Source organism: Pseudopipra pipra, chromosome 1 (genome assembly GCF_036250125.1).
Source record: "Pseudopipra pipra isolate bDixPip1 chromosome 1, bDixPip1.hap1, whole genome shotgun sequence".
Taxonomy (NCBI): Eukaryota; Metazoa; Chordata; class Aves; order Passeriformes; family Pipridae; genus Pseudopipra; species Pseudopipra pipra.
The window spans coordinates 102,509,737-102,532,251 of NC_087549.1; the positions used below are offsets into that span (position 1 = coordinate 102,509,737).

Genomic DNA, 22,515 nt, shown 5'->3' on the forward strand with positions numbered 1-22,515 from the left:
TCAGTGGGTGGCTTTCCTGGATGAGGAGAGCCTGTGTGCTTGCCCAAGCATTGCCTGAACTTCTCAAACATTTGCAGAAGAGTGTTTGCACACAAACATATCCTGAAATGCACATTAATTTGTTCATGTGATCTTCATGGCCTAAAATGTCTTTTGGTCTGCCTTGCTCCTGGAGAAGAGCTGGTGTGACTTTGTGATGATGAGCCCCCTTTCTTCCCATTCTGAATGCACATGAACTGACCCACTTACTGATCTTGTGTGTGGGTAATTCTAATTGTAGATGTATTTCTTCTTTTAATATTATAAAATACCAAGCCATTCTCCTTCCCAAATTCAATTTGATTTTTCTTCTGATGCTTTTGCTGATATGGGGTTCTAATTTCTCCTGTTTCACATCTTTAAGAAAGGAAATGAGATGATCAAGTGGAAATTAGAAATCACAATGCATCTGAAAATATTTTGGAATGTGTTGATTAGAAAATTAAAATAAGTATTTCTTGCACTGATACCAAACACAGTAAATCTGAGATTTGAAAAAAATTGTATGAGGAAAGATTGTAAAGATGGTTTTAGAAACAAGCTTAGCTTCAGTTGTGAAGTTACTGGACACATTTGTGGCTTTTATCAACATGACTTTGCTTCAGGATACAACTTAGGACCCAGAATAGTCTTGAAAATTTGATATATTTAGTAGTGGGTGGGTGTGAATCCACTCCAACAGGATGATTTAAAAAAAGCGCCTTTTCAAAAACTTTGTGTGTAGAAAAGTGAGGTGAGGGGGCAAGCAGGCCTCTGCAGGATTGTTCTATCTTCCCTCTGACAGCTGACATGAAGAACTGTTCTTCGTCCCTTTTGACTGGTGGGACAGTGGGTTTCTGCTGGAAGCCGTTGTTCCCTGCAGTCCCAACAGCACTCCTGGTCTATTTTTGGTGAGCAGGTTTGCAAGACCTGTGGGAGAAATGAGTGTACGGCACCCCTGCCCCCATCCTGAACTGCCTTTTGAAACTTTTTGCAGCTGTGGTACTGTGATTTTCTTTGTCCAGGGGTGCAAGTCATAAAGCCCTATCTAGGAGGAGAGGCTGGAAATGAGCGTGGTGAAGACCGCATGTTCCCCAGGACAGCTGCTGGAGCAGTAGTGCTACCCAGTCTTTTCTTTAGGTGAGTGGGGAAAAGGCTTTAATGATCACCCCGGAGGCTCCGGCACTGGTGAGGTGGTGGTGTGAGGACGAGAGCCCCGAGGTCAAGGGGCAAGGAGGAAAACAGGTTGATTTCCCCCCCCGCTCCCCCCCCGCCTCTATGCCCGATGCGGGGTGAGCCAAGTTGTGTGCTGTATGCCCCCGAGGAGAGCTGGGATGCTGTGCGGGAGAAGAGAGGGTGAGAAGAGCGAGCGGGCGACACGCGGGTAGGCACCGTATCTGGGCGGCCTGGGACACCGCCGTGTCGGGCGGGAGGGACAGCGAGAGAGAGAGAAGAGGGAGGGAGGAGTGCTGAGGGGCGGGCGGGGCCGGGCGGCGCTGCCGGGCGCCCGCCGCGGCGTGTGGGTGGCTCCAGGCGGCCGGTACCCAGCGACAGGCGGCGAGGTGGGAGGAGGCTGGCGGGGCGGAGGAGGAGGAGGAGGGAGCTCGGTGGTGCTGCGGGCGTATCAGCCGGTGCTGGACTATGGTGCGGCTCGGCGGGGGCTGACACGGCGGCACCCCGCCCGCCCTCCCTCCCTGCCGGCTGACAGGCACGTGTGGGATGTGAGAGCTGCCCTCGCCGGAGGAGCATGAGCTGTGCCCAGGCCGGCATTGTCCAGGTACGAGGGGCTGCTGCCGCCCGGCCCCGGGTGAGGGTGGTGGGGCCGGGGGGGAAGGGGGGGGCAGGTAGCGTCGCCTCCCGGCCGAAAAGTGCGAGGCGGGATGGGGCTGGCAGCGGCCTCGCCGCCGGGAAAGGCCCTTCCCGGGGCGGGCAGCCCCCGCCCGGCCGGCGGGATGCGGTGGCGGGTCGTGGGTGTGCGCTGTCATCCGCGCCCGGCTGCGGGTGCCGCCTTTGTGCCTCTGAGGTCTGTGCGGGATGGGACCCCCGTCCGTGTCCCTGAGCGCTGCCGCGGGTGGGGGGTGGCGGTGGGGGGGAGTCGCTCTCCAAGGAGCAGATGGGCCCCGGTGGGTTACGGGCTGAGCCGTCGGCCTGTCGTCTGAATTCCACTAGCGAGCAAACAGTGTAGAATTATGATGAGCGACGTGCCGGCGGGGATTGACATCATTTGGGGGATATGGATGCGCGCAGGCGGTGATGAAGAGTCCCGCGCTGAATTTTCGGTGGTTACGTCTCTTCCTTGTAAAAGCAGAAGCCCCCAGGTCTGGTTCTTGGCTCCTTGACAATGCAGCAAAATTTAAAGCACGAACTGCCTTTTCCCCCCCTGTTCTGTTGCTGTAAGCCAATCTTGTGACTTCATATTTTGGTTATTACCTTGTGTTATTATGTAACTGCATTTTTGTTAGCAATTAAATAAAATAACTTATAAGTATGTTAAGAGCATTGCCCTCGCCCGTAGCATTGTCAAATGCTGCGTTTCTCAATTTGCAGCCTGCATAGATAATGGGTTTATACTGACAGAGGCAGTACAATTCGTTTTGTTCTTTCTTGCATCGTTCCCGTGTGTTTCTCTGTAGTTGCAGAAGAAATTACTTGGCCTGGGTTTAGATTTTTGCATCCTGCTGTTTGGAGCTGCAGTAGTGCCTCTTTTTTTTTTTTTATGCTGCACTCAGCAGAAGTGCGTAGTGAGACTGTACAACAGTCAGTCAGGCTGTGCTCCTGTCCCTGTGTTTACCAGCACTACCTTCTCATTTTGTGGGGTACCCAACCCTGTCTGGATATGGCAGGAATTAGGGGTAGGGTGCTGCTGTGCCAGTGGTGCCACATAGCAGGTGGTCAGCTGCGCCTTTCTGATTAGTGCTCATGCGAGGATTGCAGTTATTACAGTAATTCATTTTGGCTAGGGGATTCATTTTGGAAATTTGGATTTTCCACTAAGAAGGGATTATCATTTCTCTGCATAGTATGTGTGTTTTATGAAGAAGTGGAGTACAGTATGTATCCTGGCTGCTCTCTCTGTTTCTTTTCTGTCTGTCTTTGAAGTGCACGCCCATTTGGACAACACAGGTGCAATGTTGATTTTCATGCTGGAAGTAGATGTAAGAAGCAGCACACAGCCAACACAACACTCATCCTGTCGATGTAGTCTCAGTCTAGTACAGGGGAAAAGAGTATCTGTTCTTACAGAGGAAATGAGGGGTCCACTTACTTGTTTGTTTCAGGAGGGTGAGCAGGGAGTTAGAACAGAGTGGTTGGTCAGATGGGCAGTATTTGTGAGCAGCGAGCAGCATGTGAGTCAGGGGTGGATGGCATATTTTGTCACTTGTGTGATACAGTCGCTAATGTGTTTCTGACTTAATGTGACCTGAGCTTTGGACTTCTAAACTTTTGGTATCAATCAGCTCTTTCTTGTCAGCTTACTCATTTGAAATCAGAGCAGGCTAGAGCATGAACTGATGCACTCAGTGACTTTATCAGTAACTGTCAATATCTAAATGTGACGGTGATTTATCTGAAAGCAAACTGTGTACGCTTGCTCAGAACATCCCAAAGAATTGATCCCAAATTCATATGCTCAGTATTTTAAATGCATTCTAGTAAATAATATGGTACTTATTGTGTTCCAATAAATAAATGGCTAAGACTTGTTACTAAAGTGCAATCTTTCAGTGGCTTTGTGTTTCATGCACATGGCATGTGATCTAGCATTCTTTGCCATTGTAAGATAATCTCTGTGAAGCTTCATGGAGTTTTGCACGTGCTGTTTGATGCTAATTAACGTTCATTCGAGGTAGTGCTAAATCCTTCTCCCTGTCTCCTTTTGAACAGTCTTCTTACAAACGATGCAATGACTTGAATAAATAGTACAAGCAAAATTTACTTTATTAGCAGCTTTTTGAAATACTACAATTCAAGTTGCAAGAGTGATGGTGTTGAACAGTTGGTGTTGGGCCAGCAGATGTTCTAGCAAAGAGGTTAGATTGTCTATGTTTTAAAGCTGTTGGATCTGTCTTGTGGATGCAGGCATTAAGGTCGCCCTGTGGTTTCAACTCTGAAAACTGCTTTTAAAAAAAAAATCCAGCAAAACAACCTCCTATTTCCCTTCCAGTTAACCATATTGCAAAGTTCAAACAGAAAGGCTTTTAGTAACTAAAACCGACAATTATTCTGAAGTTTCTTTGTGATGATAGACTTTGCCAGAGAATGTAACTTGTCTTCACAGCGACTTTTGATCTTTCAAAATGTCTCTGTGGTCCTAAGTCTTTACCTGTGTAGTTTCCTCCAAACTTAGGAGGCTTGGCTTCAGCATGTATAGATCACCGCCTCTGTGGGCCTCTAGAGACAGGGAGGAGAACTCGAGCCTTATAGAAGTGCTCTGGCTTGCTCTCCCTCCTGTTCTGCAGAAGGGATGCTTGCCAGCCTAAGCCGAAGTTACGTCTTTGTGAATAGCACCCCAAACAGTTTCACTGGGTATCTGTGTATACGTGTGGCTTCCACGAATGGATTGTACCTGCAGCTGCCACAGCTTTCCAGCATATACAGCTGTGATCCTGTGATTGCACTGGGAGTCACCATCACCTCAGATGCTCCCCGGCCTCCAGTGGCACCTGTGCTGCCAGGAACGTTGCTGTAGCGTTGGCTGTTTCCATCAGATTGGCTTGAAGGGGGATGATCCTGCTCATACGGGTTTGTGTATCTGCCTATTAGCAGGAAAAGGAATTGTGACGCCCCCTTTTCTTCAGGATGTCTGTTGTTTGTTTACGCTCAGCAGCTTTCTCGGTTTTGGCAATAAGGAGATGAGTCAGTTTTGCTTCTGTTTAAGGCTTTTTTTACCCATTTCCCTTGTAACATTTCATGTGCTGTTGTGATTCTGCAATGGCTGAGTGGCAAATACTGCAGGGTTTTGGTTTAATTCCTTAGAAATATATTTCTGTTGGCCTTAGATATCATGACCATTAGTTCTAATAAAGTTTAGAATAGACTAGATCTTATGTACTTACGTATTTGTCCTAAAACACAGAAATATTTTGTTTTCTGCTGGTAATCTCAGGAGGGTAGGGGTCATGCAACTCAAGAAAAATGAAAGTACAACCAGTAAGTAGCAAACAGCAAGATGGGATACCACCTACTCCAGCTGATGTTTTCTAGATGAGATTTGAGGCCAGCAAGATGCTTAGAGTTAATTAAGAAGAAATGGCAAATTTCTTTGATGCGGGAAGCCCAGGGTCATTTTCCTTACAGTTAATGAATGGTGACTAGGCAGCTGTATAATGGGCTTGTGAGTCAGTCTTGGACTTTTTTGATCAGCTATGCCTGGCTAGGGTATCCCATCGTTAGCTCTGAAGTAAGAGGTGTAGGTTTTTCAGGCAGGGTTCCTTAGGAGGTGCTGGGACTGTCCCTTGGCAAGAGGGTGTCCTCATCTCAGATGTTTGTGGAATATGGACCGGTAAGACTGGTCCAAACTACAGGCAAAATAGTCTGCTGTCCTGGGAATCAGACTGCTGTGTGCAAGAGGCTGACTGTGGCCCCATGGCCTGCTTTTGCTTTGGCAAGAGGGAGGAGTTGGGTTGAAGCAGGGCAGCAGCTGAGCCTGGAGTGGAATTCCCTTGCTGCAGTACCTGTTGCAGCTCCCATTTGTCCTCTCCCTCCAGTGATAGCAGCAATAGAAGCCACCATCAGCTCCTCGGGGCTCTCCTTTCCCCAGCTTTCCACTTTATAATCTCACCCTCCTTTTCCATGAGTTAGAAGCAGCCTAAGCTTGATTCCAGCCCCTCATCCTTTTGTCCAGAACATTGCCTACAATGCAGATAAACCATGAGATGGCTTGGGGGTTGGGGTGGAGTGATATGGCAAGCTGTTCCTTTTAGATCTTAAAAAAAGGGGGAAATCCTGGTGGTTGTGTTTGAAATATCGAAGCTAGTGATCAGCGCTGTGTTCCCCAGGGAATCGCTACTCTCCATTGTATTGCAAAGTTCTCTGAGGACGCAGCAGCACAGGCAGCGTTCCCTTGCTGCAGAGCAGAAGGTCTGTGGGAGAGAGCGTGTGCACAGCAGTCAGAAAGCCTATTATTGAGACCTACGCTGAGGTTTCATTTTATGCATTTAGCAAAACAGGCTCTCTCTTTCACACTTTCCAGATATTTTTATATTTCTCTGCAGATGCTTGCAGAACACTAACATTTGTTTGGTTTGAAGCCCGAATTAAAATTCCTAACCAATGTCTGGAAGCAAAAGAAAAAAGGCAAGTATTTCTCCCAGAATTAAAATCCATTTAAATTTGAGAGTTGTTAACCCATGAAATAGTGGTGCAATATAGATTCAGTCTCTTGGACTGAATCACTTGTGTTTAAAATGGAACATGCTCTAAAAATAAATGGCTAATTGCTTCAATGTAGTCAATATGGAATTTAAAGATGACTGACAGAGTGATTTGTCATCCATCTCCATAGCAGAAATCATCTGGGAAGTCTGTGATGTTAAAGGCATTTGTTTCTATTAGCACCTTTTAAAGTAGTTTTGTTAATGAACTCTTGAGCACCAGGACTGAAATACGTCATGTGGTATAATTAATTTTTCTGTATCATAGGAAAATGTTACCATGTGCAACTTCAATTACAGAATCAGGTTCCTCAGGTCCTGAAATGCGTGGTTCAGCACGCCTGTTTTCTTAAAGAAAGCTTGGGAAGATCTGATGTTGTGCTACCCACTTTTTGCAGAGAGGAGGACTGGTGGATACTCCTGCGAAACGTGTAAGCAGAAGAGGTGGAGCAGGAAATTGTCTGCTTTTCCTAAGGGATAAAAGGAGAGCAAGAGAGGGGGAGAAAAGCTTGATGAGATGGTCAAACAACTCAATCTTCACTGTATGCTGGTGAAATGCAAGAGTGCTGATAGTATGGAGACAATCAAGGAACTGTTCTCTAGATCTCAAGTGTTGCTGTGACTTTTCTTCCTTCCTGAAACAATCTATCCTGCCAAAGTCTCTCTCAGGCAGAATGTATGTTGCATGTTGTACAGACTTTGCTGAACTAGGTAAGAAGCAGTGTAGTTGGGGATAATCTAGCTTTGCTTGTGAACTGTGTGCCTGTTGTAAGGCACTTCCTGAAGCATTGGAAGCTACCCGCCTGGGCATCTGTGGGCATGCTTACAAGGGCTTGAAAAACTAGTGGAATGTGTAGGATCATCTGATGTCCCAAGCTGGGCAACTTGCTGCTTTTGTTTTGGCGCTGTCAAGAGTGATAGTAGGAGATATTGTCTTATTCCTACATCTTAATGCAGCCTCAGGAAAATTTAAACTTAGAATCCACATTTTAATGAAGAACATCCATCAAGTGTTAGGTTATTTGTCAATTGTCTTTAATGATGTGTTAAAAAAAATAAAGCTATGTGAGACACCCTAGGATTTTAATATGAAAATTTATATATACTGTTTCTTTGACAAGATATGTCTTGTGTTCAATTGCTTGGTTGCCTGAAGAAGACAAAGAAAAGCACAGATTTAGTCTCTGAGGCAGCATCTTGATTTAAATAGCAAAGTTTAGTTGCTATGTGCTTAATATGAAAAGGGGGGTAAGCAGATGAAATGTTTAATCTTGGAGTCAGAACACATGTTTCCAAGATGACGCTGTTCAATACTCGTGGAAGGCCTATTAGCCATTAGGTTGTTTCCTGCCTTGGTTACAGGAAGTTGCATAGAGATTAGGAGTAAGATCTTCCCATGAACTTTTAAGTTGCTTGATTTGACTGCACCATGCTCTCAAATGGTGGTCAATGTGAGGTCAATACCATGATTCAGAAATACTATACATGTACCTGAGTCATAGGAGAGACACGATGCTGAGATAAAGTGTTATTGAGTCAACCACTTTGGTTTAAAAATGAATAGTGCTTCTTCTAAAGTTTTTTGGAACTTTTCTTGATGAAGGGCAATGCTGTGTGACCTCGTGATTTTTTTTTTTAATTGTTTTTTTTCACAGAGCTGAGTGTCATAGGGAAGCTGGCTGTTTCCTGTGCCAGCATGAAGCGCTGACATTTCTTTCTCATTACTCTAGCAGCAGGCTAAAGCAGAAACAGCCATAGGAGTTACTACCCAGACCAGGTATTAAGGACTAATGAGCTGAACTATATTTTCTTCTCTGCTTCTTAGGCCAGAACAGGATTCCAACAGAAAAACACCTAGTCCTGTGGTAGAACTCCTTTCCAAGACCCCTCACAGTAGTGGCTTATAAGAGTTAGGCTGCCTGATTTACCTTCCTTTTTGTTTCCACTTCTTAATGCTCCTTAAGGATTTTGCTTTGTGTGTGAAATTACCCATTTTTTTATATAAGCAAAGCTCTCATTAAAGAATAAGATTTCCCACCTGACTAAAGGTAGAATTTCTTATGTTGGCCAGGAAACTGCATGCTGGAGTAAGAACCGTTATCCACTCTTGAAATTTGACTTTGTATTATTCTTTTCTGCTCCTCAGAACTGTCACTCTCAAAGAATCCTCCTAGCAGATTTTCAAAGATTCCCTCTCTTTGATAGTCTATTCTCCCCCTTCAACCTTCTCACTCCACAAGAATTGAGTGATTGCAAAGTACTGTTGTTCTTTGCAATGCAGTTTGCTACACAGATACTGTGGGCCATGCAATTTTATGTCTCAGACAATTAAAACATGTTTTAATAACTCAGACTAATTCTCCATACCCAATAACATGATGTAGACTAGAACCTTAGTGTCTGTATTTGAGCAATTATATTAGGGCATTTCTAATTAAAAACATGTATCACCTAATTGTAAGTCTCTGAATTCTTAAATATCAGTATCTTTTGCACTCAACTGTGTATAATGTGGGAGCAGGTGCAGAGAGGGTACTTGCTTATCATGAAATGCTTAAGGCAATTTACAAATTAGGTTTTACTGTTGCTGGGGAGAGAATGAAAAAGTTTGGGTTGTGGGAACAAAATCACAAGTAGGAAATGCAGCAAAACTGTAGCAAAGGTGTGGCAAAGTGTTCTGTGCCCTTCTATGTGTTCAGCTTGCCAAGTGAGCTACTGAGCTTTGTGTAGAGGTGGATCCTAGAGAAGGGTGGAAGCAGATAGCGTCTTCTAGAAATGGAATCTAAGGAGAAGCTATTCGACTTGCATGTTGGAGCCATATGGTAACTTTTTTGAGATGTCAGCTGTATTGTCTTGTCCAGCTTGGAAGATCATCACAAGCCCAGGGAAGTTGCCACAGAACTTCTAGAAAGAGGCAGACTACCCTCGTGTCCCCTTTCCTTTCCTCATTTGTCTGCCTGAATCTGTCTGCGAAGGTGACTTTTTGAAGTTTGGAATAGGGGTAGTGGCTCGGGTCAGGCTCCCTGTAGGGTTGTCTCGACCCCGCACCATCACCATCTTTAAAAGAAACGCTAAAAAATGTCTAAGGCTCTGGTTGAAAATGAGTAAGAAACAACTCCCCAAAAGATAGTACAGATAGGAGTTGCTTGATTACAGTTAAAGGATGATATAGGGCTGTAGGGTAGAGGTTGTATGTTTAAACCTCTGTTTGGAGTGGGAATAAAAGTGTTCCTGGTAGAGCCTCTGCTTCTGTAAAATATCTTGACTGCCTAGTTCATATTAGAATTATTTTCTAATGGTTCTCAAATGTCAATTTAGTGTGTGTGTGTGTATGAATTATTTGTTGGTAAAATATGATTCTGAGGCTTGGACTCCAAGTTAAATATATGCCTGGTTTGACCTATTTTTTCCCAACCTAATTCTGCCAGCTCTGGGTGTGCACGCGTGATGTTTCTTGCTGAGGGAGTCCTGCTGACCTTAGAGAGACAACACACCTTAGGAAAGCTGGTACGTGGTAATGGTAGCAGGCTCAGGGTTTGCATGAGTTGGGCTGTCAAGCTGGCTCAGCAAGGGGAACACATGACATAGGATGTTTGAGGAGGAGTCTACTGGTTTAACACTGTGTTATGTAGCAGCTCAGGAAGGGTCATTGTAAATAATGTCACATATTACTTGTGACCTCCTCGCAATAGGTCTGAGAGATGGACAGGAGATCAGTCTACTTGATGGACTTCTAATAACTCAGTGAAAACCCTCTTCATCTGCTTTAGCTACCTGGACCAAAAAGGATACAACTGCAGCGTTGCTAGTCCAAATAATCCCTGTGGGACCACAAGAGGGGACACCCACATGCTAAAATGAAAAGTAATAAGAGGGCCTTAAGCAAATGAAGATCTAAGCTGCTAAGTCTACATGGCATATTGTGAGCTTACTAGCTTATATCCAGGACCCTATAGCCATGTTTCATGCAGCACTGCACCAAAAAGAAAAGCATAACAGATTATCTTGAGTCGGCTGCGAGCAACTGGGTTATGTGCAGGCACCAATAGGATTTCTGCTCTGTGCTCCCCACAGTTTTTATTTCCTGTGTAGTGCAGGCAAAAGTGGCTTGCTGCATCTCTACCCCCTCAGCGTGCTTGTGCCCTGGGTTAGGTGGAAGCTGGTTAACAGTGCCTGAAAGGAGGCAGGTCCTCAAAAGCAGGAGCTCCAAAACTGGTGTGTTGGGTAGGGCCTGGTGCTCAGGGAGGGAGCTCTCCTCTCCAGAAAGGGGTGTTATTATTTCTCTTGCACCTGATTTAGATCAGACCTAGATCTGTGACTTTCCAGGAACGTGCCCTAACAGGCAGGGAGATCCTCTTAAGTGTGTGTAAGTGTGGGACATGCTTTACACTGATCTGGCCAAAGTCATTATGTTCTACATGGAATATTTGAAGATTCATTGAGCCAGAGAGCAAGAGGGAGCATAATTCTGCTTTAATGGGTAGAGGGGGAGTTTCTGTTCCTTTGCCAGGAGCTGGTTCCTGTGTTTTGTAGGCAGAGAAGCAAGTAGATTGTCAAAACTGGTGTTTCTGGTTTGCAGAGGAGCAGAACACTGTTTCCCTGAATCCTGTTGTGTTGAAAGCAGGGATGAGTGACAGTGAGTACCATTTTCAACTTGAATGATTAATTTTGCATAAATCCCATTCTTTTGATCTGACCCAAAATATATATGTTCAGTCTAAGTCTTCTGAACTGTTATTATTCATGCCTCAGTGATGCGTCCAAAGGGAATTTGCATGTTTGTTTGGCTTGTTTTATGCAGTAGTTTTTTCAAATGAATCCTGGTAGCTAATGGTGAATATGAAAGCTTTCAAATACAAATTCCCATGTAATAGGGTACTGATATAATTTGGTCAGAGCTATTATAAGCTGCAGATAATATGTGGTAACCAGTTCTTCGAGCCTCACAGAACCTAGGTTTAGAGCTTAGAAGGACATTGGGCTCACCTCTAAGTTTAAAAGTGCAAAGACAAAGGTGAGAGATTATTGGAAAATGCTTTCCAGCTGCAGCACTCAGCCAAAACCATTGTCTTTCCATAATCGCTTCCCTTGATTCTTTGACCATGGTTTCTGATAGCTGTTAGAACAGGAGGGAGACTTTGTAGATGAAGAGGTCTCAGTTGAACTTCATGCCAATTGAGGATTTCTCATTAGAGGAGCATAGTTAACATTGCAGTTCATGATAAATAAATAATAAAAAGTTAGCTCCCTCCCATAGCTTTTAGGGTGGTTGTTTTTGTAGTTGTTTGTTCCCCAGCCACTTTTTAAAGGAAGCAGGAGGTAAAAAACTTTTTGAGCTTAAGCCAGCAGGCAAATTCTGCATCTGCTGGAGGTAGCAGATCTTCCATCTAGCGAACCATTTTTGTGTGATTGCTGTGGAGAGAAAAAAAAAAGTCCTATTTTAGAATAGAGAGGGTTGGCATTGAGCAGACTTCCTCAGAGACCACTAACTGAGTGTGATGTTCCTCCTCTTGCTGTGGTTCATGTCCCTGCAGTGCTGTCCTGCCAGGCTTCAGGTGTGGTTCAGGAGCTCAGACCAGTCCTTGGCAGCCCTGCTGAATGCTGAGTCACAGGGAAGAGATGGAGGCGCAAGTATTGCGCAGATGTGTGCAGCACTGGTGGACTGTTTGCTGAAAACTAGAGACACCCACAAATCACAAGTGCATCTTCAGTTGTTGATCAAGATTGGTGATATAATTATGATGTTCATTTTCAGAAAGCTGGCAGCTTGAGTAAAGAACTGAATTTGTCACCATGTGAGCCACCCTGAGGCTTGGAAGCCTCTTAAAAAACCCCCCTAAAACTCCATATATTTTTGCTTGCATATGTTTTTTGGGAATACGTGTCATTTACGTGTAGACATTAAATCAGCCTTGTTTTGGTTACTCCTTTCCTTGGAGTCTCTCGCTCCTGGTGAACACAGGTGAACTGGGTAGGAGCAAACCCAATGCACTGCGAACATGCAGCAAATTTATCTTCTTGAAGTAGCTCTGGTGCATGCATGTGTGGGAGGAGGGGAGACATATTAAATAGTGGAGCTGCATGAAGATTTACCAGTGGAACAGTTTTCTGTCAAAAAAAAAAAAGCTGTTTTAAACAGAATCAAAATATTCCTCATGAGAATGTGTTTGTAATGCAGCTGGCAGCTGTTCAGAGGACCTGGAGCCCTGCAGCCTTGTTTAATGATCAGATCCAGTTGGGAGAGATCAGAGATGGAGGTGTGGCAAGGTGGTGTTTGTTGTTATGCTTCAGCTGTAAGGAAAACTTCAAAATGCTTCCATTTCCCACAGTGCGGAGAACGAGATTTGACCTACTCTGCCATTTCTTAACACAACCATTTCTTAAAAACTATCTACTGTTTCCAGTACACATCATCATTATAGTGTGGTACTATTGTATTTACTTCTTGGAAGCCTGGGGCTGATCTCTTTGGTACGCCAAGTTCATTTAAGTCACTGATCTTGCACTGGGGATGCATTTGGCCCATGAAGTCTTAAAATAACTGTGGAAATACTCACTGCGTTATGTGGGACAGAGACCATAGAGGTTTCTCAGCTTGCAATTTTCTAACACTTGTGCACTGGAAAACAAAAGCACATCAGTGAGGGAACTCCCCTCCCCAAACATACACAATTACTTTTTGGCTTGACAGGATCACTTTGAATCGAATCCCTGCTCCCTTTTTTAGTTCAGTTTTCCCTGTTTAGATTCAAATGTTACTTTAGCAAGTTTCCTTTTTTTCCCCTCCTGACACTGCTGGGAGAAATCTTTTTTTCTTCTCATTATCTCTACTTTGTCCCACCTCACTAACACCATTTTTATAGCTGTTAGGGCCTATTTTTGAGCTTTCAAGCATCCAGTGCAAACTAAGCATAGTGCTACTGTTTGGGGCCTCCTGGTTTCAGTGGTATTGAGACCTTCTTATTTTTGCACCAATACTTAGCCATTTTCACTTTATGGACCCTAAATCTTCAAATATAAAATGCTCTTCTAGCAGGGATGTGAACTTCCATAGAAATGTCATGTCATATTTACCATTCAATTATCTATGTAACCTGCATTCTTCAGGCCTTGCAGTTGGGGTTTTTTCTTCTTGTAGTTACAGTTTGGGTTTTTTTCCTATAATTAAAGGGAATTTTCTGTATTTCAGTCTGTGCCCATTGCCTCTGGTCCTATGACTGGTCACCACTGTGAAGAGCCTTGCTCAGTCTGCCTCGCTCCATCCTACCAACTATTTATGCATATTGATAAGATTCCCCTTGAGACTTTTCTCCAGGCTAAATAATCCCAGTGCATCCTTCTGCTTCTCTAGCCACTCTTTTCTGCATGTTAGTAATTTTTTTGGGTCAGGACATGCATTTGTGTGCCTGCCTGGAGAACTGTGTCAGGGCAGTGACCTGAGTTAGAGGTAACCTGTTATTTATTTTATGTGTGGTTTTAACCCAGAATCAGGTCTACTTGACTGATCCATGAAGGCTTATGTCAATGCAAGCAAAGACTGGGAATAAGGAGTGAGAGGAAGGCAAGGTGTTTCTTCTTGTGGAATTGTCAATTCATGCTGTCTGTGTTTGTGACAGTAGTCACCTGTGTGGACTGTGAACAGATGTGAAGGCCTAAGGGTAAAAAATCTTTGGTCTGGACTTACTGGGGCAATGGAATTGGCATTTTGCAGGGATTTTTGTCCGCTGTGAGAAAAATAATTTTTCTTTATTATTTCTTTACCCTGACCTCAACCATTTTCTGCTCAGGAACTTTTGTAACTGTGTTTCTGTGGATTTAGTACCTTTCAACAGAGATCTGTTGAAACATGAAATCACCTCTGCTTTCCTTTGAACCTATCTACACTTGTATTGAAAATGAATTTCCCAGCTCAACTAGCTGTTGCATTAAGAATCATTTCCTTTAGTATGTTGTGAACCTGACTCCTGCTTTCTCTTGATGCCCCTTCTTCCGGTATTGAAAGAGAAACTGAATAATCCTCTGCTCTCTTTTCCACTCTTGAGTCTGTGGACCTCTGTCATATCTTCCCTATGCTTTCTTTTATCCTTCCCTGAATCTTCTGTCAATCTTTTCTTCTGCCTTCATCTTTGGTACCTGTATACCTTTCCACTCCTGATTTGTCACCATTATAAAATACACTCCTGTTTTTCAGATACTCCTTTTGCAGTACTCCCAGACTAATTGTCTTCTAACTCCAACCCCTAATGTGCACTTTTGCATCTCTTGTTGTAGCTCTGTGTATTTTGTGCAGTTGTATTTCACTGCTATCTTGTCTGGATACTGTTCAGTTTCTTGTATGGGATCCTTTTCTCTCCTTTGTCTCCTTCCACCATCAATATTTTGCTCATGGGCTTAGTCTTACTATTTGATTTTTTTATTAGATAAAATTCATCTCTTTTCTCACATTATTAATGGATGTAATTTTCTGTTCACATCTGTCTCCAAAAATCTTTGCCCATGATTTGGTCATTTTATCCTTTTCTATTGTAATCTTAACCTCATCAGCTTTATGCAAGTTAAAAATCTGCTGTTGAGGGCATTTTTCTAGTCTGTTTCATTTTATTTGAATCTGAGATCAATTTTTTTGCCTATTTATCTTATTTTTATCTTTATGGATCTGCTAAATACTGCTGATTCTTAGATAGCCATTCTTGTGCCCTCTGTCCCTTCTTTTGCTAGATAATTAACATGACTGAAGTACTTAATTTCTGCCATTGGTATGGCAGATCTCTTCATGCTGTTTTCTGTACTCATCGAGCCAGTGGTAATAGACTGCCTGAGTAGTTTATTACTTTCTTCCTTCAGATCCTTCCCAAATACTTACTCCTACAAAATATCTATTTCAATAATATCTGTGAACCACTGCTATGCATTTTCTTATATCATCAATATAAGATTATTGGGATTTTCGTATACAGACACTGGATAAATTGCAGTTCACTGCTACACTTGCATTTCATGGAATTTTCTTATATTAGGCATTTGTGAGACAATTGCTTCTGATGTTCCTGATATTTTTGACTTTGCCTTATTAGTGGGTGATTTAATGAAATCTTCCAAAATGCAGAAGAATTCAATTAGTTCTGTTGGGATTTTCATGCACAAGTTGCTTATTGGGATTGTTATGGCTCTTACAGAGTGCTGAGGGTCCTGTACTTTTTAGTGGGTGTTCTGAGGATCTTTCTTCCTCTGTTGTATTAAATAAATGTCACCTTACTTTAGCTGTCTAGAATTGAGCCCTCCTGTACCAGTGGAATAACTGGATTCTTTGCAGTGAGGAGAGGGGCTTGGGATGAACTATTCTGTATTTTAAGGTAAATTACACTTTCCTGTGTCTCTCTCTCAAGAAAGCCTCAATGCAAATTTAAGCAAAACAGCTATAGAACTGGATGATGTAAATCTCACCTTACATCTGCTGCAGGGTTGTCTGTGGCAATAGAGGACTGGAATTTCTGGTCACCATTTCTGTAGTAGTTCATATTAGCATTTTCTTTAAGTGTATGTTGCTAAGGTTGTTTGTGTCTGTCTTCCTTGAGAGTGGAGTTTTGCTTTAGCAGAGGGGCTACATGTTATTATGTTCAGTGGAAGGTGTCACAAGCAGTAATGGTTGATTCATAATCACCTGCACATAACTATGTAGAGCAGTGTACTTTTTGAAAAGTGGAAAGGGTAATTGCATATCCAGCCAATAATTCTGTCCATAAGTACTGAAAAATCAGGAGATGGACTCCTTGCCAATGGGGGAATTTTCAAGGCTTTTGATTTGGAGACTTTCTTGTATGAGATCAGAATGTGCTTACAGGGTTCAAGGTTTTCAGTATGTGCAGGTTGGAGATTTACTTCTGGAAGGGAGAGCTGAGATTTTTTTTCCTTGACCCTGTTACTACAGATATACATTGGGAAAAAAGCCTTGATTTTTATTAAACTCACTAAAGTGCTGCTCTTACTAGAAAGCAGTTAGATTTGGGGGTCTTTCTCCCCTATTGCAAACAAACTGCTCTGTGAAGTTTGAGATAGCAAGAAACTACAGTTTCTTTGTATTGATTTTTTTTAAAAAAACTTGGCTATGTTTTCCTTTACATTCTCCTAAGCCTTGTTATATCGCCTTTTATATGTTGTTTATTTAACAAACATGAATGTTACTCACTTAAAAAGAAAAATCCTCTCATCTTCTCTGAGGGTTAATCAAGGGAGAAACTTTCAAGCCCATGAAAACAGGGCGAGACTCTCTCTACTCTGAAATATTGAGTAAAGGAATCAAAGGGAAATAATACTCTGTGATGATACCTCAGGGAAGATTTAATTAAGAAAATAAAATTGCATTAAGAGTGACCTATTGTGGACTGCCAAAAAGCCAGCAGATGAGGGAGACATTTGTTAGCAGTGTGTGCCCATCAGTAAGAGCTTGCACATTGTACCAAGCCTGTGAGATATGATGCTCAAAGTGGCTTAAAGCAGTGTTTAACTATCTGATTCATTGAGGTCAGTACTGCAGGGAGCACATCTAGTCTGTGAAATGGCTTGCAAGTTCTGGGAATCAGGGCTGGTCGTGGCATGTGGCCACACGTGGGTCTCTGCTCGTGCCTCACTTGGACTTCATATTAATGAGTCGCCTGCAGTTCAGAGACAACAATTGTTTCCAACCTTCGCTGGCTAAAAGCTGCTGTCTGGTGCATGGCATCAGCCGTGCAGGCCTCCTGTGAAGTTGTACCTGGAGTGCAGTGGGTAAGTTTGCTGAGGTTTCAGCAGGTTTGTGTTCCTTTTAATCAATGTGGTTAATTCTTCATGTGTGCTGGCCAGAAACAGTTTGGCACTGACTGGACCCTGGAAATGCAAGGGCAGTTAACTGGTTGGCAGAAGGTCAGCTGAGGGGTAGAGACATAGGGGATGACAGATAGGAAGGAAACAGCAAAAGCTCTGTCTGTTGGGCCAGGTCTACTAGAGGCATGAAAAGGAAGCAGCTCACTTCTTCCCTTGGTGTGACCATGATTTTTAGAGCTCAGAGCTGTGCACTGGGGGGAGTGCATCTACAATCTGCTCTTGCCAGAGGATTGTCTCTGGATTCACAGATGAGGATTGAATCAGGAAACTGTGGAAAAAGCAAATGAACTGAGGAGGAGGGAGTGTAGGGGACTTAACACTTGAACCTTTACTCCCCTAGGCAATGCTTTTGAAATACATTTGACTCATGAGGTCTAGAACAAGCCAGGGACTGACATTTAACAAGTAAAGGCGGCAAGGATGGGTCTGATGTCAGAAATAACATGTGTGATTTTGTAAGTCAGCCGTCATCCCTGTGCTAGTGCTGAGCGGTTTCTCCTGTGCCCCGTGCACTGTCTGAATCCCCAGAGGTCTCTCTCAACCTGCTCTCTGGCAATTACAGAGGCATTCCCTTGCTCTCACCATTAGTGTAATAGCTTGTGAGAACATCACTTATCCTTTTGCTCTTGAGTGACTACTGCTTCCGTAATCTCCTTTGCATTAAACTAATGGATGGCTTGTGTATGCAATTTTTCTCCCCCTCCTCATATGGTGAGGAGGGTATCTGTCATTCTTTTGTCTCATTTGTCTTTTAGTGCCGATGAAAATAGAAGGAGAATTTGACAAGCAATTGGAACAACTGTCATAGCTTGTTGAGATTTACTAAAAGTATGCAAATAATAGAAAATGCCTGCTGAAAAAAGAAACCCATTGCCCCATTCAGTTACTTCGTTACCATGTGTTCCTCAGTTGAAAGAAAGCAGATTGTCATCATAAGCAGTCATTTTACCTGACTTTTTTTTTATCTTTCAGTTAGAAATGATGTTTAAAGTACCTCCTTGAGAAAATGGAATAGTGACCTCTTGAAGACATCCCTTTGCTTACAGATATAGTACCTCTCCCACTGTCTTTTACTAGAAAGTAACATTTTCCTTGCATTTGCAACATTATACCTGTGCTGCTCTCTTTATTGTTAGAAGTTTTTCATGATGTCTGAACTGACTCTTGCTATGGTGTAATCAGTTCCATCCATCGTGGGCACAAGAGAAAATATTCTTTCTTCTTCTCAGTAGCATCTTAAATACTGAATGGTGTCACTTGAACCATTCTAACCACTTCATTTCCCATCTTTTTTCCACATTTTTGCTAACTAGGGCCCAATTGTATGTACATCTCTATGGGTTGAGTTTTCCTGAATTTTCCTCTTTTATGTGACTCTTTGGACTTGCTCCAGCTGGCCGATCTGTTTCTTTAAATGCAGCACCCAGGCAAGGGTGTCGTACTGCAGCTGAAGCTTTGCTGATGCTCAGTAGGGTGGAAGGATAACTCCATGTGTTTTGTGGGGCACAGTCCTGTTTATCTGTTCCAGCCAGCTTGTTTGCCTTGTGCTCAATAGCTTGACTCTGATTCATGTTCAGATTGTCATCCCCTCTTACCGATGGATTCTCTCTGAGGACTCTTACCTGGTATGCTGGTTTTGGCTGGGGTACAGTTAATATTCTTCACAGTAGCTAGTGTGGGACTATATTTTGGATTTGTGCTGAAAGCAGGGTTGATAATACAGAGATATTTTAGTTATTGCTGAGCAGTGTGTGCACAGCCTCAGGGCCTTTCCTGCTTCTTGTACCACCATGCCAGTGAGGAGGCTAGGGCCCCACAAGGTGCTGGAAAGGGACACAGCTAGGACAGCTGACTGCAAAGAACCACAGGGATATCCCATAACATGCTCAGTATGCAGAGCTAGGGGAAGAAGGTAAGGGTGGACTTTAGGAGTGATGGCATTTGTCTTCCCAAAGTAACTGTTGCACATGATGGAGCCCTGCTGTCCTGGAGATGGCTGAACACCTGCCGGCCCATGGAAAGCAGTGAATTAATTCCTTGCTTTGCTTGTGTGCGCAGCTTCTGCTTTCCTTATTAAACTGTCTTTATCTCAACCCGTGAGTTCTCCAGCTTTTACTCCTTCTGATTCTCTCCCCGATCCCACTGAGGGGGGAGTGACCGAGTGGCTTCGTGGTTCTTGGTTGCTGGCTGGAATTAAACTACGACAACTGACTTGAAGTTCTCCTTACTGTGTTTATGCAGTGTGTATGACTTTATTTCTTTCCTGTTTTTTCCAATTTATGCAGTTTGCCTCAATAATATTGGATTTGAAACCTGTCCTTCCCATTTGTGGTCTTTCTTTGTTCCGTTTGGTCTACAGATTTAATAATTGACTCTTTCTTATCATCTGCTTAAAAATGTAGCAGCACTAGCTCACAGAATTCATCCAGGTCTCTGTTAATCATTTGTGTGGAACCAGTCGTAACTGCTGGTATTTCATGCTGGTTCATTCAGTATTCAGCCTGAATGAACTTTATCTAGATCATGTTTTCCAAACTTTCTTAAAAGAATGTTGTGTGAGGCTGTATAAAAAAAACTTTAAATAAAGTCAAGGTATAAAGTATTTGTGCTTTTTCCTGAGCCACAAAAACTGTGAATCGCTCATCAGAGTAAATGCCTGCAAGAGGGATTGTAGTCCAGGTTTATCCTTCTTTGTCTAGACTTTATAGTCTCTGAGGTAGGCTCTGGGTTTACCTCCATGTTCTGGAGAAGTATCTGGTAAATCTTGAACCTTCCTAAAGCCTAAATAGTAAGGCGGTATAAATTCAGTGTCAAGGGAATAAACAATCAGTTGTGCTTTTCTTCCCCCCTCTCCCTGGGGACCATTGCAAGATCCAGAAAGTTAATAAATCCTCCAGGTGCACAGCGTGTCAGCTGGTCCTGAGATCTGTGCAGTAGAAAAGAGTACTAGAAAGAGTACTTGGCATTATTACCTTGAATATTTTCTGTAATATTTAGATTGCACCGAAGTAGAAGGAACACTGCAGATGAACAGATTCTCTTTTTCCCCTAATAACTTATGCATTTGTAGTCAAATCACAGAATCACAGTCCAGGCAGCTTTTGAATATTTCTGGTAAGGGAGACTCTACAGTCTCTCTGGGCAACATGTTTCAGTGCTCAGTCACCTGCACAGTAAAGTTCTTGCTTGTGTTCTGGTGGAATTCCCTGTAGATCAGTTTTTGCCCATTGCCTCTCATCATATTGGTTGGCACCACTGAGCAGAGCCTGGCTCCATCCTCCTAACACCCTCCCTTCAGGTACTTACAGACATTGATAAGGTTCCCTCTCAGTTGTCTCTTCTTAAGGCTGAACAGGCCCAACTTCCTCAACCTGTCCTCAAAGTGTGAAGGAGCCTTTCCTCAAATGCATGAGATAGGAAGAAAGTGGGATCCAATATTTAGCATAAACTTTAGTTTATTCATGGTGTGGTTAAAATGAAATTACTGTAGGTTTATGGTCTCTTTTTTCCTGTATTGTGCATGTGAGGGAAAAAAAAATCTTTACGGATGAGAAGTCTACAGTGTTTCCTAGGTAATTGTTTATAGTGAGAAATTAGATGTGTGAGAAAGAAACAGAATTTAAGTTGTAGCATCTCAGTGAATCAGATTGTCTTATTATGAGTGTTTTGCAGGGCTTCAGCTTGTCCCAGTCAAGGTGGATGTTAGATCCTAGCTGTTTTCAGAGAGCAGGAGCAATGAAGGATATTAATCCATTTTTAAGGTGTATTTTTAAGAGACTTTTGTGGGCTGAATCTGTGAATCCTAAAATTTATTCTCATCTAAAATATACTTCATTTACTGAATGTCATTCCATCTAAAAGACACATTATTTATTGCAAGTTATTTTATCACTGCATAGTTGTGGAAGGCTTCTACTAGTCCTCCTTCTTGTTTTGTACAGTACAGTTTAGCTGCTGTATTCAGTTTGCTTCTTGATGGGACTCTGAAAATAATGTTATGTGCCTCACAACTTGATTTGTCAGGTTTTCTGCCTGCTTGCTAACGCTAAGTATAAAAATGTTGATAAGATATCTAGTTTTGTGAAAAGCACATTGAAATACCCTTTGTATACAAGAAAACATGCGGACCTCAAGATTTCGGAGGAGGGTCTCCTGTGTGGAGTTATAGCAGGATGAGTTTCAGGCATTTAGTTATCTACTGGTTTTCTCAGACAAAGCCTTTGGACTCATGCATCAGCAAAGTTTTCCTTGTTCTAAAACTTTTGTCAAGAGTTTAGGTCCTTTTTTTTTTAATTGAAGTCCATAAGATTGTGGAAGGAGACATGTTTGTTCATGCTCTTAGAGTTTATTTCCCCTTCTTTAACAGAAAATTGGTTGAACTTTAAATTTTTAGTCTTAGTTTGCACTCAAATGCATTTAAAGAATACAAAAATCTTTGTGGTTATGTGTTACAAAAGCTGCAAATTGTCAGGGCTGGGTGCACAGCCATCAAGTGTGGACAACTGATGTGATTCAGAGATGGAATATATCTTGCATAAACATAATAGATGTTTTATTTGACAAGATTCAGCGTTAACTCAGGAAAGGATTGCTCTTCATGATGCATCTTTGAACATTAATTTATATGTTTCCTTATTCTGAGGTTTTATTATCAGTAATTCAAGTCGTTTCATGAACCAGCGAACTTACTTTGCCCCTGATCTGAGAAAGATTTAGACATATCTTTAGTTTTAAAGCAAGATGACTATGCACACTGATTAGAGAGACTCTGCTCAAAATTCATTTGAATGGGCTAAAGCAGAGTTTGTGTCAGTTGGGTTTTGCTCAGGGAGCCTAAATGCTTAGGATTTGGCCACTGGGAGGATTTAAGATACCTCATTAACTTAAAGTAATTGTCATGACTTTTAGTTATAGCTTCTGTTTTCATTTAAAGAATATGGGAAAAATAACTATCAGAGTTTTAAAATGCAGGGCAATGAACGTGAGATCTTGTACCCACCACTGACTTTAAAAAGATGCTTAGATGATTTTTAATGTTATTTTCTTTAGAATGAACTTCAGTTCTTTAGTCTCTTTAATTCAGATCTTAATCTGACCATGTACGTATGTCATGAATTCATTTAGCTTATTAAAACACATACATTTTATGCAGCTTTTACATTTACTAGTTTTTTCCTTTCTTCTATGGTTCTTGAAATTATTTGACTTGGAAAAATTCTTGATCAAGGACTTTTGGTACCTAGATAGTGTAAAAATGAATCTT

General features: G+C 42.5%; 1 protein-coding gene across 10 annotated transcripts in view; it reads left to right on the forward strand.

Annotated features, from left to right (window-relative positions):
• The first annotated feature begins 1,607 nt into the window (after nt 1-1,607).
• The window catches only part of HECW1 (HECT, C2 and WW domain containing E3 ubiquitin protein ligase 1), a 261,005-nt gene continuing 240,097 nt past the window's right edge, over nt 1,608-22,515 (forward strand). For 5 of the 10 annotated variants that reach the window (XM_064668445.1, XM_064668463.1, XM_064668430.1 and 2 more), the window contains exon 1: nt 1,609-1,795. In XM_064668445.1, coding sequence (XP_064524515.1) covers nt 1,766-1,795 — 30 coding nt within the window. In that variant the 5' untranslated portion in view covers nt 1,609-1,765. Of the gene's footprint in view, nt 1,796-22,515 lie in introns of all 10 variants that reach the window. The other 5 variants (XR_010433682.1, XM_064668439.1, XM_064668418.1 and 2 more) reach the window with 2 other exon arrangements.